The 16,472-nt window shown below is 43.6% G+C and overlaps 1 protein-coding gene across 1 annotated transcript in view; it reads left to right on the top strand.

Moving 5' to 3' along the window:
* Positions 1-3,611: 3,611 nt before the first annotated feature.
* LOC139562474 (polyunsaturated fatty acid 5-lipoxygenase-like) overlaps positions 3,612-16,472 on the top strand; it is a gene marked incomplete at its 5' end in the record, with an annotated part of 32,864 nt that continues 20,003 nt past the window's right edge. Inside the window, 4 exon segments of the mRNA XM_071380194.1 lie at positions 3,612-3,768; positions 11,689-11,887; positions 12,290-12,371; positions 12,625-12,747. Of these exon segments, the coding sequence (XP_071236295.1) occupies positions 3,619-3,768; positions 11,689-11,887; positions 12,290-12,371; positions 12,625-12,747 (554 nt within the window).

Raw genomic sequence — 16,472 nt, 5'->3', positions numbered from 1 at the left:
ACTTAGAGAAAGACTATGTAAACACTGTGGGTCAGGTGAACTAGAGAAAGACTATGTAAACACTGTGGGTCAGGTGAACTAGAGAACGACTATGTAAACACTGTGGGTCAGGTGAACTAGAGAACGACTATGTAAACACTGTGGGTCAGGTGAACTAGAGAACGACTATGTAAACACTGTGGGTCAGGTGAACTAGAGAACGACTATGTAAACACTGTGGGTAAGGTGAACTAGAGAAAGACTATGTAAACACTGTGGGTAAGGTGAACTAGAGAAAGACAATGTAAACACTGTGGGTCAGGTGAACTAGAGAAAGACTATGTAAACACTGGGTCAGGTGAACTAGAGAAAGACTATGTAAACACTGTGGGTCAGGTGAACTAGAGAAAGACTATGTAAACACTGTGGGTCAGGTGAACTAGAGAAAGACTATGTAAACACTGGGTCAGGTGAACTAGAGAAAGACTATGTAAACACTGTGGGTCAGGTGAACTAGTGAAAGACTATGTAAACACTGTGGGTCAGGTGAACTAGAGAAAGACTATGTAAACACTGTGGGCCAGGTGAACTAGAGAAAGACTATGTAAACACTGTGGGCCAGGTGAACTAGAGAAAGACTATGTAAACACTGTGGGCCAGGTAACTTAGAGAAAGACTATGTAAACACTGGGTCAGGTGAACTAGAGAAAGACTATGTAAACACTGGGTCAGGTGAACTAGAGAAAGACTATGTAAACACTGTGGGTCAGGTGAACTAGAGAAAGACTATGTAAACACTGTGGGTCAGGTGAACTAGAGAAAGACTATGTAAACACTGTGTGTCAGGTGAACTAGAGAAAGACTATGTAAACACTGTGTGTCAGGTGAACTAGAGAAAGACTATGTAAACACTGTGTGTCAGGTAACTTAGAGAAAGACTATGTAAGCACTGTGTGTCAGGTGAACTAGAGAAAGACTATGTAAACACTGTGGGTCAGGTGAACTAGAGAAAGACTATGTAAACACTGTGTGTCAGGTAACTTAGAGAAAGACTATGTAAGCACTGTGTGTCAGGTGAACTAGAGAAAGACTATGTAAACACTGTGGGTCAGGTGAACTAGAGAATGAGCAGCACTTCCTACTCTACTGCTCCACATACAGTGGGGCAAAAAAGTATTTAGTCAGCCACCAATTGTGCAAGTTCTCCCACTTAAAAAGATGAGAGAGGCCTGTAATTTTCATCATAGGTACACTTCAACTATGACAGACAAAATGAAAATAAGTATTTGGTCAATAACAAAAGTTTATCTCAATACTTTGTTATATACCCTTTGTTGGCAATGACAGAGGTCAAACGTTTTCTGTAAGTCTTCACAAGGTTTTCACACGCTGTTGCTGGTATTTTGGCCCATTCCTCCATGCAGATCTCCTCTAGAGCAGTGATGTTTTGGGGCTGTTGCTGGGCAACACGGACTTTCAACTCCCTCCAAAGATTTTCTCACGATACATGGCCCCATTCATTCTTTCCTTTACACGGATCAGTCGTCCTGGTCCCTTTGCAGAAAAACAGCCCCAAAGCATGATGTTTCCACCCCCATGCTTCACAGTAGGTATGGTGTTCTTTGGATGCAACTCAGCATTCTTTGTCCTCCAAACACGACGAGTTGAGTTTTTACCAAAAAGTTCTTTTTTGGTTTCATCTGACCATATGACATTCTCCCAATCTTCTTCTGGATCATCCAAATGCTCTCCAGCAAACTTCAGACGGGCCTGGACATGTACTGGCTTAAGCAGGGGACATGTCTGCACTGCAGGATTGAGTCTGGCGGCGTAGTGTGTTACTGATGGTAGGCTTTGTTACTTTGGTCCCAGCTCTCTGCAGGTCATTCACTAGGTCCCCCCGTGTGGTTCTGGGATTTTTGCTCACCGTTCTTGTGATAATTTTGACCCCACGGGGTGAGATCTTGCGTGGCGCCCCAGATCGAGGGAGATTATCAGTGGTCTTGTATGTCTTCCATTTCCTAATAATTGCTCCCACAGTTGATTTCTTCAAACCAAGCTGCTTACCTATTGCAGATTCAGTATTCCCAGCCTGGTGCAGGTCTACAATTTTGTTTCTGGTGTCCTTTGACAGCTCTTTGGTCTTGGCCATAGTGGAGTTTGGAGTGTGACTGTTTGAGGTTGTGGACAGGTGTCTTTTATACTGATAACAAGTTCAAACAGGTGCCATTAATACAGGTAACGAGTGGAGGACAGAGGAGCCTCTTAAAGAAGAAGTTACAGGTCTGTGAGAGCCAGAAATCTTGCTTGTTTGTTGGTGACCAAATACTTATTTTCCACCATAACTTGCAAATAAATTCATTAAAAATCCTACAATGTGATTTTCTGGATTTTTTTTCTCATTTTGTCTGTCATAGTCAGACCCAAGTGTACCTATGATGAAATTTACAGGCCTCTCTCATCTTTTTAAGTGGGAGAACTTGCACAATTGGTGGCTGACTAAATACTTTTTTGCCCCACTGTATGACTCAACCAGAGGTATTTAATGCCGATTTTCTCCTCAACAGGTAGTTCAAGAAATCCTGCAATTCTTTCTTCAAATTGCAGGATTTCTTGAACTACCTGTTGAGGAGAAAATCATCATTTTTGGGTGGAGAAAACATAGAGACAGTAGGTTATGTCATGACCTATCACAATAGAAGAGAGACATTAGCTCCCAGGATGTTATACACGCGAGCACTTGTTGATTTAATTACTAAATTGTTTTGTGTATTCATTTCTGTGTAATTGTATTTGTTGATACATATTATTGTTGCTCAAACATATTGTTCATGTGTAATTCTTCATATACATTTATTTGGCAACAGTGGCAACCAATTCATGGCAACAAAGCAGTTATTGAATTGAGAGAGAATAGGAGAGGAGAGAAGGGGAGAGGGAGAGAGAGAGAGAGAGAGAGGAGAGGAGAGAAGGGGAGAGGGAGAGAGAGAGAGAGAGAATGAGAGAGAGAGGAGGGGAGGGTAGGGAGAGAGAGAGAGAGGGAGAGAGACAGAGAGAAGGGAGAGAGAGAAGGGGGAGAGAGAGGGGAGGGGGAGAGAGGGAGAGAGATAAGGGGGGAGGGAGAGAGAGAGAGAAGGGGGGAGAGAGAAGGAGAGAGGGTAAGAGAGAGAGAGAGAGGGGGAGAGAGAGAAGGGAGAGAGGGTAAGAGGGAGATTTGAGAGAATGTGAATAGAAGATGATCTTCAGGCATGATACAGGGGTGGGGTCAAACAGTACACCAGCCCTAGTTGTTTAAATGCTTTTACATTGCATGTGTGGTGTCAGTACATTAGGGGATGTTTATGAGAGAGAGAGAGAGAGAGAGAGAGAGAGAGAGAGAGAGAGAGAGAGAGAGAGAGAGAGAGAGAGAGAGAGAGAGAGAGAGAGAGAGAGAGAGAGAGAGAGAGAGAGAGAGAGCGAGAGCGAGAGCGAGAGCGAGAGGGAGGAAGGTCTACGTATATTCATGAGCAGAAAGGGGAACTTTAATTTGGTCCAGACTCTCTCAAAGTGAACATCCAACACACTTGTAGTAGGTGATCATATCTGCCTGCAGAGTTAACCAGTGGATATCTCCTGTCTATCCTGTGTGTGTTTACCACCATGCCATCCTACACAGTGACGGTGGCTACAGGGAGCCAGTGGTTTGCAGGGACTGATGACTACATATACATCACCCTGGTGGGAACAGAGGGCTGCAGTGAGAGGACTTTACTGGACAAACCACTCTACAATGACTTTGAGAGAGGGGCGGTGAGTTGAGTTACAGTGGCTTGTGTGGTTAGGGTTTTGTCTGTCGGGCTCACTGTCCGGAGTTCGTGTTAGAGTGAGATTGAAGGTTTCACAGTGTGTGCATTACTTGAAAGACAGAGTTGACCTTGTTAATGACAATTATTGGAAATATTGTACCTTCATCAGACTTGAGACTGGAGATTTACTTAGTAGAAAGCTTCCTCTGGTATTTCAAATCAAATCAAATCAAATCAAATCAAATCAAATTTTATTAGTCACATACACATGGTTAGCAGATGTTAATGCGAGTGTAGCGAAATGCTTGTGCTTCTAGTTCCGACAATGCAGTAATAACCAACAAGTAATCTAACCTAACAATTCCACAACTACTACCTTATACACACACACAAGTGTAAAGGGATAAAGAATATGTACATAAAGATATATGAATGAGTGGTGGTACAGAACGGCATGGCAAGATGCAGTAGATGGTATAGAGTACGGTATATACATATGAGATGAGTACTGTAGGGTATGTAAACATAAAGTGGCATAGTTTAAAGTGGCTAGTGGTACATGTATTACATAAAGATGGCAAGATGCAGTAGATGATATAGAGTACAGTATATACATATGAGATGGGTAATGTAGGGTATGTAAACATTATATTAAGTGGCATTGTTTAAAGTGGCTAGTGGTACATTTTTACATAATTTCCATCAATTCCCATTTTTAAAGTGGCTGGAGTTGAGTCAGTATGTTGGCAGCGGCCGCTAAATGTTAGTGGTGGCTGTTTAACAGTCTGATGGCCTTGAGATAGAAGCTGTTTTTCAGTCTCTCGGTCCCTGCTTTGATGCACCTGTACTGACCTCGCCTTCTGGATGATAGCGGGGTGAACAGGCAGTGGCTTGGGTGGTTGTTGTCCTTGATGATCTTTATGGCCTTCCTGTGACATCGGGTGGTGTAGGTGTCCTGGAGGGCAGGTAGTTTGCCCCCGGTGATGCGTTCTGCAGACCTCACTACCCTCTGGAGAGCCTTACGGTTGTGGGCGGAGCAGTTGCCGTACCAGGCGGTGATACAGCCCGACAGGATGCTCTCGATTGTGCATCTGTAGAAGTTTGTGAGTGCTTTTGGTGACAAGCCGAATTTCTTCAGCCTCCTGAGGTTGAAGAGGCGCTGCTGCGCCTTCTTCACAACGCTGTCTGTGTGGGTGGACCAATTCAGTTTGTCCGTGATGTGTACACCGAGGAACTTAAAACTTTCCACCTTCTCCACTACTGACCCGTCGATGTGGATAGGGGGGTGCTCCCTCTGCTGTTTCCTGAAGTCCACAATCATCTCCTTTGTTTTGTTGACGTTGAGTGTGAGGTTATTTTCCTGACACCACACTCCGAGGGCCCTCACCTCCTCCCTGTAGGCCGTCTCGTCGTTGTTGGTAATCAAGCCTACCACTGTAGTGTCATCCGCAAACTTGATGATTGAGTTGGAGGCGTGCATGGCCACGCAGTCGTGGGTGAACAGGGAGTACAGGAGAGGGCTCAGAACGCACCCTTGTGGGGCCCCAGTGTTGAGGATCAGCGGGGTGGAGATGTTGTTACCTACCCTCACCACCTGGGGGCGGCCCGTCAGGAAGTCCAGGACCCAGTTGCACAGGGCGGGGTCGAGACCCAGGGTCTCGAGCTTGATGACGAGTTTGGAGGGTACTATGGTGTTAAATGTAATCGATGAACAGCATTCTCACATGGGTATTCCTCTTGTCCAGATGGGTTAGGGCAGTGTGCAGTGTGGTTGCGATTGCGTCGTCTGTGGACCTATTGGGTCGGCAAGCAAATTGGAGTGGGTCTAGGGTGTCCGGTAGGGTGGAGGTGATATGGTCCTTGACTAGTCTCTCAAAGCACTTCATGATGACGGAAGTGAGTGCTACGGGGCGGTAGTCGTTTAGCTCAGTTACCTTAGCTTTCTTGGGAACAGGAACAATGGTGGCCCTCTTGAAGCATGTGGGAACAGCAGACTGGGATAAGGCTTGATTGAATATGTCCGTAAACACACCAGCCAGCTGGTCTGCGCATGCTCTGAGGACGCGGCTGGGAATGCCGTCTGGGCCTGCAGCCTTGCGAGGGTTAACACGTTTAAATGTTTTACTCACCTCGGCTGCAGTGAAGGAGAGCCCGCAGGTTTTGGTAGGGGGCCGTGTCAGTGGCACTGTATTGTCCTCAAAGCGGGCAAAAAAGTTGTTTAGCCTGTCTGGGAGCAAGACATCCTGGTCCGCGACGGGGCTGGTTTTCTTTTTGTAATCCGTGATTGACTGTAGACCCTGCCACATACCTCTTGTGTCTGAGCTGTTGAATTGCGACTCGATTTTGTCTCTGTACTGGGACTTAGCCTGTTTGATTGCCTTGCGGAGAGAATAGCTACACTGTTTGTATTCGGTCATGCTTCCGGTCACCTTGCCCTGGTTAAAAGCAGTGGTTCGCGCTTTCAGTTTCACGCGAATGCTGCCGTCAATCCACGGTTTCTGGTTTGGGAATGTTTTAATCGTTGCTGTGGGTACGACATCGTCAATGCACTTCCTAATGAACTCGCTCACCGAATCAGCATATTCGTCAATATTGTTGTTGGACGCAATGCGGAACATATTCCAATCCGCGTGATCGAAGCAGTCTTGAAGCGTGGATTCAGATTGGTCGGACCAGCGTTGAACAGACCTGAGCGCGGGAGCTTGTTGTTTTAGTTTCTGTTTGTAGGCTGGAATCAACAAAATGGAGTCGTGGTCAGCTTTTCCGAAAGGGGGGCGGGGGAGGGCCTTATATGCGTCGCGGAAATTAGTATAACAATGATCTAGGGTTTTTCCAGCCCTGGTAGCACAATCGATATGCTGATAGAATTTAGGGAGTTTTGTTTTTAGATTAGCCTTGTTAAAATCCCCAGCTACGATGAATGCAGCCTCAGGGTGTGTGGTTTACAGTTTACAAAGAGTCAGATAAAGTTCGTTCAGGGCCATCGATGTGTCTGCTTGGGGGGGAATATATACGGCTGTGATTGTGATTGAAGAGAATTCCCTTGGTAGATAATGCGGTCGACATTTGATTGTGAGGAGTTCTAGATCAGGTGAACAGAATGACTTGAGTTCCTGTGTGTTGTTATGATGATCACACCACGTCTCGTTAATCATAAGGCATACCCCCCCGCCCCTCTTCTTACCAGAAAGATGTTTGTTTCTGTATTTGTCCTGAAGACTAAACTTCAAAAGAAAGGAATTGATTGTGCTCTTTAGGATGACTGGTTACTAGTTGTGTAGACAATTACATACACTATATATTCAAAAGTATGTGGACACCCCTTCAAATTAGTGGATTCGGCTATTTCAACCACACCCATTGCTGACAGGTGTATAAATTCGAGCACACAGCCATGCAATTTCCATAGACAAACATTTGCAGTAGAATGGCATTACTGAAGAGCTCAGTGACTTTCAACGTGGCACCGTCATAGGATACCACCTTTCCAACAAGTCTTTTCGTCAAATTTGTGCCCTTGTAGAGCTGCCCCGGTCAACTGTAAGTGCTGTTATTGTGAAGTGGAAACGTCCAGGTGCAACAACGGCTCAGCCGCGAAGTGGTAGGCCACACAAGCTCACAGAACGGGACCGCAGAGTGCTGCAGCGCATTACAATCGTCTGTCCTCGGTTGCAATACTCTCTACCAAGATCCAAACTGCCTCTGGAAGCAACGTCAGCACAAGAAATGTTTGTCAGGAGCTTCATGAAATGGGTTTCCATGACCGAGCACCCGCACACAAGCCTAAGATCACCATGTGCAATGCCAAGAGTCGGCTAGAGTCGTGTAAAGCTCGCCTCCATTGGACTCTAGAGCAGTGGAAACATTCTCTGGAGTGATGAATCTCGTGGATGCCATGAGAACCCTACCTGCCCCAATGCACAGTGCCAACTGTAAAGTTTGGTGGAGGAGGAATAATGGTCTGGGGCTTTTTGTCATGCTTCGGGCTAGGCCCTTTAGTTCCAGTGAAGGGAAATCTTAACTCTACAGCATACAATGATATTCTAGACAATTCTGTGCTTCCAACGTTGTGGCAACAGTTTGGGGAAGGCCCTTTCCTGTTTCAGTATGACAATGCCCCCATGCGCAATTCACGGTTCATACATAAATGGTTTGTAGTGGACCTCCCGATTGGCGCAGAGCTGTAAGCCACTGCATCATAGTGCTTGAGGCGTCACTACCGGGTTCGATCCCAGTCTGTGTCACAGCTGGCCGTGACCGGGAAGCCCATGAGGTGGCGCACAATTGGCCCAGCGTCGACCGGGCTAGGGGAAGATTTGGCCGGCCGGGATTTCCTTGTCTTATTGTGCTCTAGCAACTCCTTGTGGCAGGCCGGGCGCCTGCCATCTGGATGGTGTTTCCTCCGACACGTTGGTGCTTCTGGGTTAAGCGAGCAGTGTGTCAAGAAGCAGTGCGGCTTGGCAGCGTCGTGTTTCGGGGGACGCATGGCTCTCAACCTTTGCCTTTGCAGCGATGGGACAAGACTGTAACTACCAATTGGGTAAAAGTACAAAAAATGTGTTTGTTGAGATCGGTGTGGAAGCACTAGACTGGCCTACACAGAGCCCTGATCTCAACCCCATCAAACTTTTTGGATGAATTGGAACGCCGACTGCGAGCCAGGCCTAATCGCCCAACATCAGTGCCCAACCTCACTAATGCTCTTGTGGGTAAATGGAAGCAGGTCCCCGTAGTTCCAACATCTAGTGGAAAGTCTTCCCAGAAGAGTGGAGGCTGTTATAGCAGCAAAGGCAGGACCAACTCCATATTAATGCCCATGATTTTGGAAAGAGATGTTTGACGTCCTGGTGTCCACATACTTTTGGTCATGTAGTGCATGTGTTGGATCACAAAACATCTACCTCTGGAAGCCCTCACAAGGCCCCTGTCGGGGAAAATTCACTGAAATCAATGTACATTAACAGTAACATTTGACATGCCATTTGGACATACTTATATTTATATATCATTCCATGTCATTTTTATCAGTATTGTAGTGTAACCAGGCACTGCAAAGTGCATTTTGCACCATAACTGGAGCAATGCTAATAACTGGTCCCCTTACCAATAAAAAAGATATACTGTATATTTATATATATATATATATATATATATATATATATATATATATATATATATATATATATATATATGTATATACAATTGATGTCGGAAGTTTACATACACCTTAGCCAAATACATTTAAACTCAGTTTTTGCCACAATTTCTGGCATTTAATCCTAGTAACAATTCCCTGTCTTAGGTCAGTTAGGATCACCACTTTATTTTAAGAATGTGAAATGTCAGAATAATAGTAGAGAGAATAATTTATTTCAGCTTTTATTTCTTTCATCAAATTCTCAGTGGTTCAGAAGTTTAGCATTGACTTTAAATTGTTTAACTTGGGTCAATGTTTCGGGTAGCCTTCCACAAGCTTCCCACAATAAGCTGGTGTAACTGAGTCAGGTTTGTAGGCCTCCTTGCTCACACACGCCTTTTCAGTTCTGCCCAAAAATGTTCTATGGGATTGAGGTCAGGGCTTTGTGATGTCCACTCCAATACCTTGACTTTGTTGTCCTTAAGCCTTTTTGCCACAACTTTGGAAGTATGCTTGGGTCATTGTCCATTTGGAAGACCCATTTGCGACCAATCTTTAACTTCCTGACTGATGTCTTGAGATGTTGCTTCAATATATCCACATACTTTTCCTACCTCATGATACCATCTATTTTGTGAAGTGCACCAGTCCCTCCTGCAGCAAATCACCCCCACAACATGATGCTGCCACCCCCGTGCTTCACAGTTGGGATGGTGTTCTTCGGCTTGCAAGCCTCTCCATTTTTCCTCCAAACATAACGATGGTCATTATGGCCAAACAGTTATATTTTTGTTTCATCAGACGAGGACATTTCTCCAAAAAGTACGATCTTTTTCCCCATGTGCAGTTGCAAACCGTAGTCTGTCTTTTTCATGGCGGTTTCGGAGCAGTGGTTTCTTCCTTGCTGAGCGGCCTTTCAGGTTATGTCGATATAAGACTCGTTTTACTATGAATATAGATACTTTTGTACCTGTTTCCTCCAGCATCTTCACAAGGTCCTTTGCTGTTGTTCTGGGATTGATTTGCACTTTTCGCACCAAAGTACGTTCATCTCTAGGAGACAGAACGCGTCTCCTTCCTGAGCGGTATGACGGCTGCATGGTCCCATGGTGTTTATACTGCATACTATAGTTTGTACAGATGAACGTGGTATGTTTGGAAATTGCTCCCAAGGATGACCCAGACTTGTGGAGGTCTACAATTTTTTTTCTGATGTCTTGGCTGATTTCTTTTGATTTTGCCGTGATGCCAAGCAAAGAGGCACTGGGTTTGAAGGTAGGCCTTGAAATACATCCACAGGTACACCTCCAATTGACTCAAATGATGTCAATTAGCTTATCAGAAGCTTCTAAAGCCATGACATAATTTTCTGGAATTTTCCAAGCTGTTTAAAGGCACAGTCAACTTAGTGTATGTAAACTTCTGACCCACTGGAATTGTGATACAGTGAATTATAAGTGAAATAATCTGTCTGTAAGCAATTGTTGGAAAAATTACTTGTGTCATGCACAGTAGATGTCCTAACCGACTTGCCAAAACTATAGTTTGTTAACAAGAAATATGTGGAGTGGTTGAAAAACTAGTTTTAATGACTCCAACCTAAGTGAATGTAAACTTCCGACAACTGTTTATACTCAAGGACATTCTAGACAATTATGTGCTTCCAACTTTGTGGCAACAGTATGGGGAAGGCCCTTTCCTGTTTCAGCATAATTTTTTTATTTTACTGTTCCCCAGTGTAAGATCTGCCACAGATCTGTTGCAGGATCAAGCCCAGCCCTGTAAGAACATCTGTCACCAGGTTCACACTGCAAGCTGAGAAAAGAGGAACCACTCAGTCAGTCAGTGAGGTTACACATAAACTTGATGAGCTCTATTCTCTTAAATAAATTGTGCCTGAAATTGTGTTCCAATATGAGTCAAGGGGAGTAATCCATAGAGATGAAGTAAAGAGACTTTACTGTGATTCGTTCCATTTACACAGTGCTATTTACCTGGTTGTCACCTGGAAATACAATGGATTCGATTATATAATGCATTTTTTAAGGCGCTCAAATCTCTTTACATTGATTGTCCTGTAGAAACTTGCCTTTACCACTACACAGTACAGTACTAGATAAAAGGGTTACGCTCCGGGGCAGAGTGAGTCCTGGAGGCGCCATCACCACCATCGCTGTTACTGTGTATGAGGGTGGTCTAACGGAATCAGATTACTACATTCAATTCTCTGCTCTTTCACTCTAATGAAGCAAAATAACAACATAAGGCGTCTTCTACAGCCAATAGCTGATGAGTGACCTGCTCGTGACCTCATGGCCCATGAACACCACATTGAAGTTCAATAAAAAGCTTCCCTATCTGATCAAAATTGTCAACTCATTCTGGCATTAAAAGCTTCACCAGTGTCTGAGTCTTGTTCCCTAGATGCAGTTGTACTCTTTAGTTCAGATGCATCGGCTGTATACTTCCTCTATTGCACTAACCATCAGTGACTCATGAGCTCGTATCAACCTCATGCTGTCTCTTTCTGACTGTTGTATCTGGACCCCAGAAAGAGTACCTGGTGCAAAATTAACAACTATGGGGATCCCAACAAACACAATAAACCTTGTTCAGTGTAAGTCATTCATTGAAAAAAATTGCTTTCCGTAACAGTGACAACCTGGTAATGACTATTGTCCGTCCTCAGGTTAGGCTGAATCTGGGTCCGGGAATTAGCCCATTATGTTTACTCTACACAGGATGAGAGCAAGCTCAATCGCTCTAAACCTGGTTGTCCGTCCTCAGGTGGACTCGTATGATGTGACGGTGGGGGAGAACCTGGGAGAGATGGAGCTAGTGAAGATAGAGAAGAATAAGTACTGGGTTCATGATGACTGGTACTGTAAGTACATCACAGTGAAGACTCCCTCTGGAGACTACGTAGAGTACCCCTGCTTCCACTGGCTGGTGGACGACAAGGAGGTGGTCCTTAGGGATGGCAGAGGTACCTGTGTGTCTGTCGGTCGGTCACATCTGTCTGTCTGCCGGTCTGTCTGTCGGTTTGTCTCTCTCTTTGTCAGTCTGTCTGTCTATCGGTCTGTCTCTCTTTGTCTGTCTATCAGTGTGTTAGTCTGTCTCTTTGTCTGTCTCTCGGTTTGTCTGTCTGTCTGTCTGTCTGTCTGTCTGTCTGTCTGTCTGTCTGTCTGTCTGTCTGTCTGTCTGTCTGTCTGTCTGTCTGTCTGTCTGTCTGTCTGTCTGTCTGTCTGTCTGCTGTCTGTCTGTCTGTCTGTCTGTCTGTCTGTCTGTCTGTCTGTCTGTCTGTCAATAAACTGTCTCCTCTCCTTATGTTAAGGAACACAAGTCAATCCAGAAACATCTTCATTACGGGTTTTCACTTTTTTTTAAGCACGGTTGCCAAAGGACGACAAGACCAGACTGGAGAAGCAGCACCGACGTAAAGAGCTGGAGAGCAGACGGAAAACCTACAGGCAAGAGCTGGGTTTATGGTGTCGCACACATCTACATCACAATTGTAACATACTGATAATATACCAAGATGCGTTAATCAAATACATGTATTCAATGTATTGAACTAGTCAATGTTTTCTAGTTTCCAATGCACTGACTTTATAAAGTGTAGCCTAACAGTAAAAGATCTGCGCACAGTGTTACGTAGTGTAGTCCTAATTCAGTAGTGCTGCTGAACCTGCTAGTGATTCTGTGATGTCCTGCTGTGTATAGATGGAGTGAGTGGCAGCCTGGGTTTCCTATGAGTATAGATGCCAACACACACAAGGAGCTTCCCAGAGACATCCAGTTTGACAGCGAGAAAGGAGTGGACTTCATTCTTAACTACAGTAAGGCGTAAGTACTGCATCCATACTAAACTCTGTAACCATTGTCCTATCATTACAGGGTTACAGGTTCAACCCCTGCTACCACTGTTTCCCCTCATAACTGTTTCCCCTCATCACTGTTTCTCCTCATCACTTGTACACTCATCACTTTTACACTCACCACTGTTTCCCCTCATCACTTGTACACTCATCACCGTTTCTCCTCATCACTGTTTCCCCTCATCACTTGTACACTCATCACTTTTACACTCATCACTGTTTCCCCTCATCACTTTTACACTCATCACTTTTACACTCATCACTGTTTCCCCTCATCACTTTTACACTCATCACTTTTACACTCATCACTGTTTCCCCTCATCACTTTTACACTCATCACTTTACTGTTCTTTATTTTACTCTTATTATTATCTATCCTGATACCTAGTCACTTTACCCTGCCTTCATGTACATATCTACCTCAAATACCTTATTATTATCTATCCTGATACCTAGTCACTTTACCCTGCCTTCATGTACATGTCTACTCAAATACCTTATTATTATCTATCCTGATGCCTAGTCACTTTACCCTGCCTTCATGTACATGTCTACTCAAATACCTTATTATTATCTATCCTGATGCCTAGTCACTTTACCCTGCCTTCATGTACATGTCTACTCAAATACCTTATTATTATCTATCCTGATGCCTAGTTACTTTACCCTGCCTTCATGTATATATCTACCTCAAATACCTTATTATTATCTATCCTGATACCTAGTCACTTTACCCTGCCTTCATGTACATGTCTACTCAAATACCTTATTATTATCTATCCTGATGCCTAGTCACTTTACCCTGCCTTTATGTACATGTCTACTCAAATACCTTATTATTATCTATCCTGATACCTAGTCACTTTACCCTACCTTCATGTACATATCTACCTCAAATACCTTATTATAATCTATCCTGATGCCTAGTCACTTTACCCTGCCTTCATGTACATGTCTACTCAAATACCTTATTATTAACTATCCTGATGCCTAGTCACTTTACCCTGCCTTCATGTACATGTCTACCTCAAATACTTCTTACCTCTGCACATTGATCTTGTACTGGTACTCCCTGTATATAGCTCCACATTGATCTGGTACTGATACTTCCTGTTTATAGCTCCACATTGATCTTGTACTGGTACTCCCTGTATATAGCTCCACATTGATCTGGTACTGATACTCCCTGTTTATAGCTCCACATTGATCTGGTACTGGTACTCCCTGTATATAGCTCCACATTGATCTGGTACTGGTACTTCCTGTATATAGATCCACATTGATCTGGTACTGGTACTCCCTGTATATATCTCCACATTGATCTGGTACTGGTACTCCCTGTATATAGCTCCACATTGATCTGGTACTGATACTCCATGTATATAGCTCCACATTGATCTGGTACTGGTACTTCCTGTATATAGCTCCACATTGATCTGGTACTGGTACTCTCTGTTTATAGTTCCACATTGATCTGGTACTGGTACTTCCTGTATATAGCTCCACATTGATCTGGTACTGGTACTCTCTGTTTATAGCTCCACATTGATCTGGTACTGGTACTTCCTGTATATATCTCCACATTGATCTGGTACTGGTACTTCCTGTATATAGCTCCACATTGATCTGGTACTGATACTCCATGTATATAGCTCCACATTGATCTGGTACTGGTACTTCCTGTATATAGCTCCACATTGATCTGGTACTGGTACTCTCTGTTTATAGCTCCACATTGATCTGGTACTGGTACTTCCTGTTTATAGCTCCACATTGATCTGGTACTCCCTGTATATATCTCCACATTGATCTGGTACTGATACTCCCTGTTTATAGCTCCACATTGATCTGGTACTGGTGCTTCCTGTTTATAGCTCCACATTGATCTGGTACTCCCTGTATATATCTCCACATTGATCTGGTACTGATACTCCCTGTTTATAGCTCCACATTGATCTGGTACTGGTACTTCCTGTATATAGCTCCACATTGATCTTGTACTGGTACTCCCTGTATATAGCTCCACATTGATCTGGTACTGATAGTCCCTGTATATATCTCCACATTGATCTGGTACTGGTACTCCCTGTATATAGCTCCACATTGATCTGGTACTGGTAGTCCCTGTATATATCTCCACATTGATCTGGTACTGGTACTTCCTGTTTATAGCTCCACATTGATCTGGTACTGGTACTCCCTGTATATATCTCCACATTGATCTGGACTGGTACTCTCTGTTTATAGCTCCACATTGATCTGGTACTTCCTGTATATAGCTCCACATTGATCTGGTACTTCCTGTATATAGCTCCACATTGATCTGGTACTGGTACTTCCTGTATATAGCTCCACATTGATCTGGTACTGGTTCTCCCTGTATATAGCTCCACATTGATCTGGTACTGGTACTTCCTGTATATAGCTCCACATTGATCTGGTACTGGTACTCCCTGTATATAGCTCCACATTGATCTGGTACTGGTACTTCCTGTATATAGCTCCACATTGATCTGGTACTGGTACTCCCTGTATATAGCTCCACATTGATCTGGTACTGGTACTTCCTGTATATAGCTCCACATTGATCTGGTACTGGTACTCCCTGTATATAGCTCCATTCTTGTGTATTTTATTTTATTCCTCTTGTGTTACTATTTTATAAAATGTTTTAACTGCATTGTTGGGAAGGGCTCGTAAAGCAAGCATTTCATGGTAAAGTCTACACCAGTTGAAATTACATTTCAAAAACTTACAGTAGGCCTCTTTCCAATGTGGAGATTTACACTCGGTTTAATTTGTACTCTATACAGTGCTAAACCTTCATGAGGTCTCTTTCCAATGTGGAGATTTATACTCAGTTCAATTTGTACTCTCTACAGTGCTAAACCTACAGTAGACCTAGTCTTTCCAATGTGGAGATTTACACTGGGTTTAATTTGTACTCTCTACAGTGCTAAACCTACAGGCCTCTTTCCAATGTGGAGATTTACACTTGGTTTAATTTGTACTCTCTACAGTGCAGGCCTCTTTCCAATGTGGAGATTTACACATGGTTTAATTTGTACTCTCTACAGTGCTAAACCTACAGCAGGCCTCTTTCCAATGTGGAGATGTCCATGTAGAAGACCCATGCTTGTCATAATAGGGAATTTTCTGTTTTTTAGGGGCAGTATTTTTTTATTGCATTGACACTTATGCTCTAAATGTCAGGTTGTCCAGGATAGTGAGGTTATCTAGTCAGGTGTTCCTCAGAATGGGTTTTTTAATGTTCTCAAAGGGACTTCTTGGTTTGAATAAAGGCTAAATGGGAAACAGAAATCCACTGTTGGCTCAGTAGGTGGGTTGTGAGTAGTATGTAAATGTGACTAAAAGGTAACCTGTTTAAAAGCTCTGTATGAAAGCCTGTGGAACAGGAGAGTTAATGTATGAGTAACCATGGAAATTTGCATGTATCCTACACATCACCAGACCTAAACACAAACACATATTGTTTCAATTTTTTTATTCATTTTTTTGATTTAATCTTTATTTAACCAGGTAGGCTAGTTGAGAACAAGTTCTCATTTACAACTGCGACTTGGCCAAGATAAAGCAAAGCAGTGCGACACAAACAACAACACAGAGTTACACATGGAATAAACAAGCGTAGTCAATAACACAATAGAAAAAAAGAAAGTCTATATACAGTGT

Source organism: Salvelinus alpinus, chromosome 32, assembly GCF_045679555.1.
Source record: "Salvelinus alpinus chromosome 32, SLU_Salpinus.1, whole genome shotgun sequence".
Classification (NCBI taxonomy): domain Eukaryota; kingdom Metazoa; phylum Chordata; class Actinopteri; order Salmoniformes; family Salmonidae; genus Salvelinus; species Salvelinus alpinus.
Note: the sequence above shows the minus strand (reverse complement) of the source record. Positions and strands in the feature narration are given on the sequence as shown.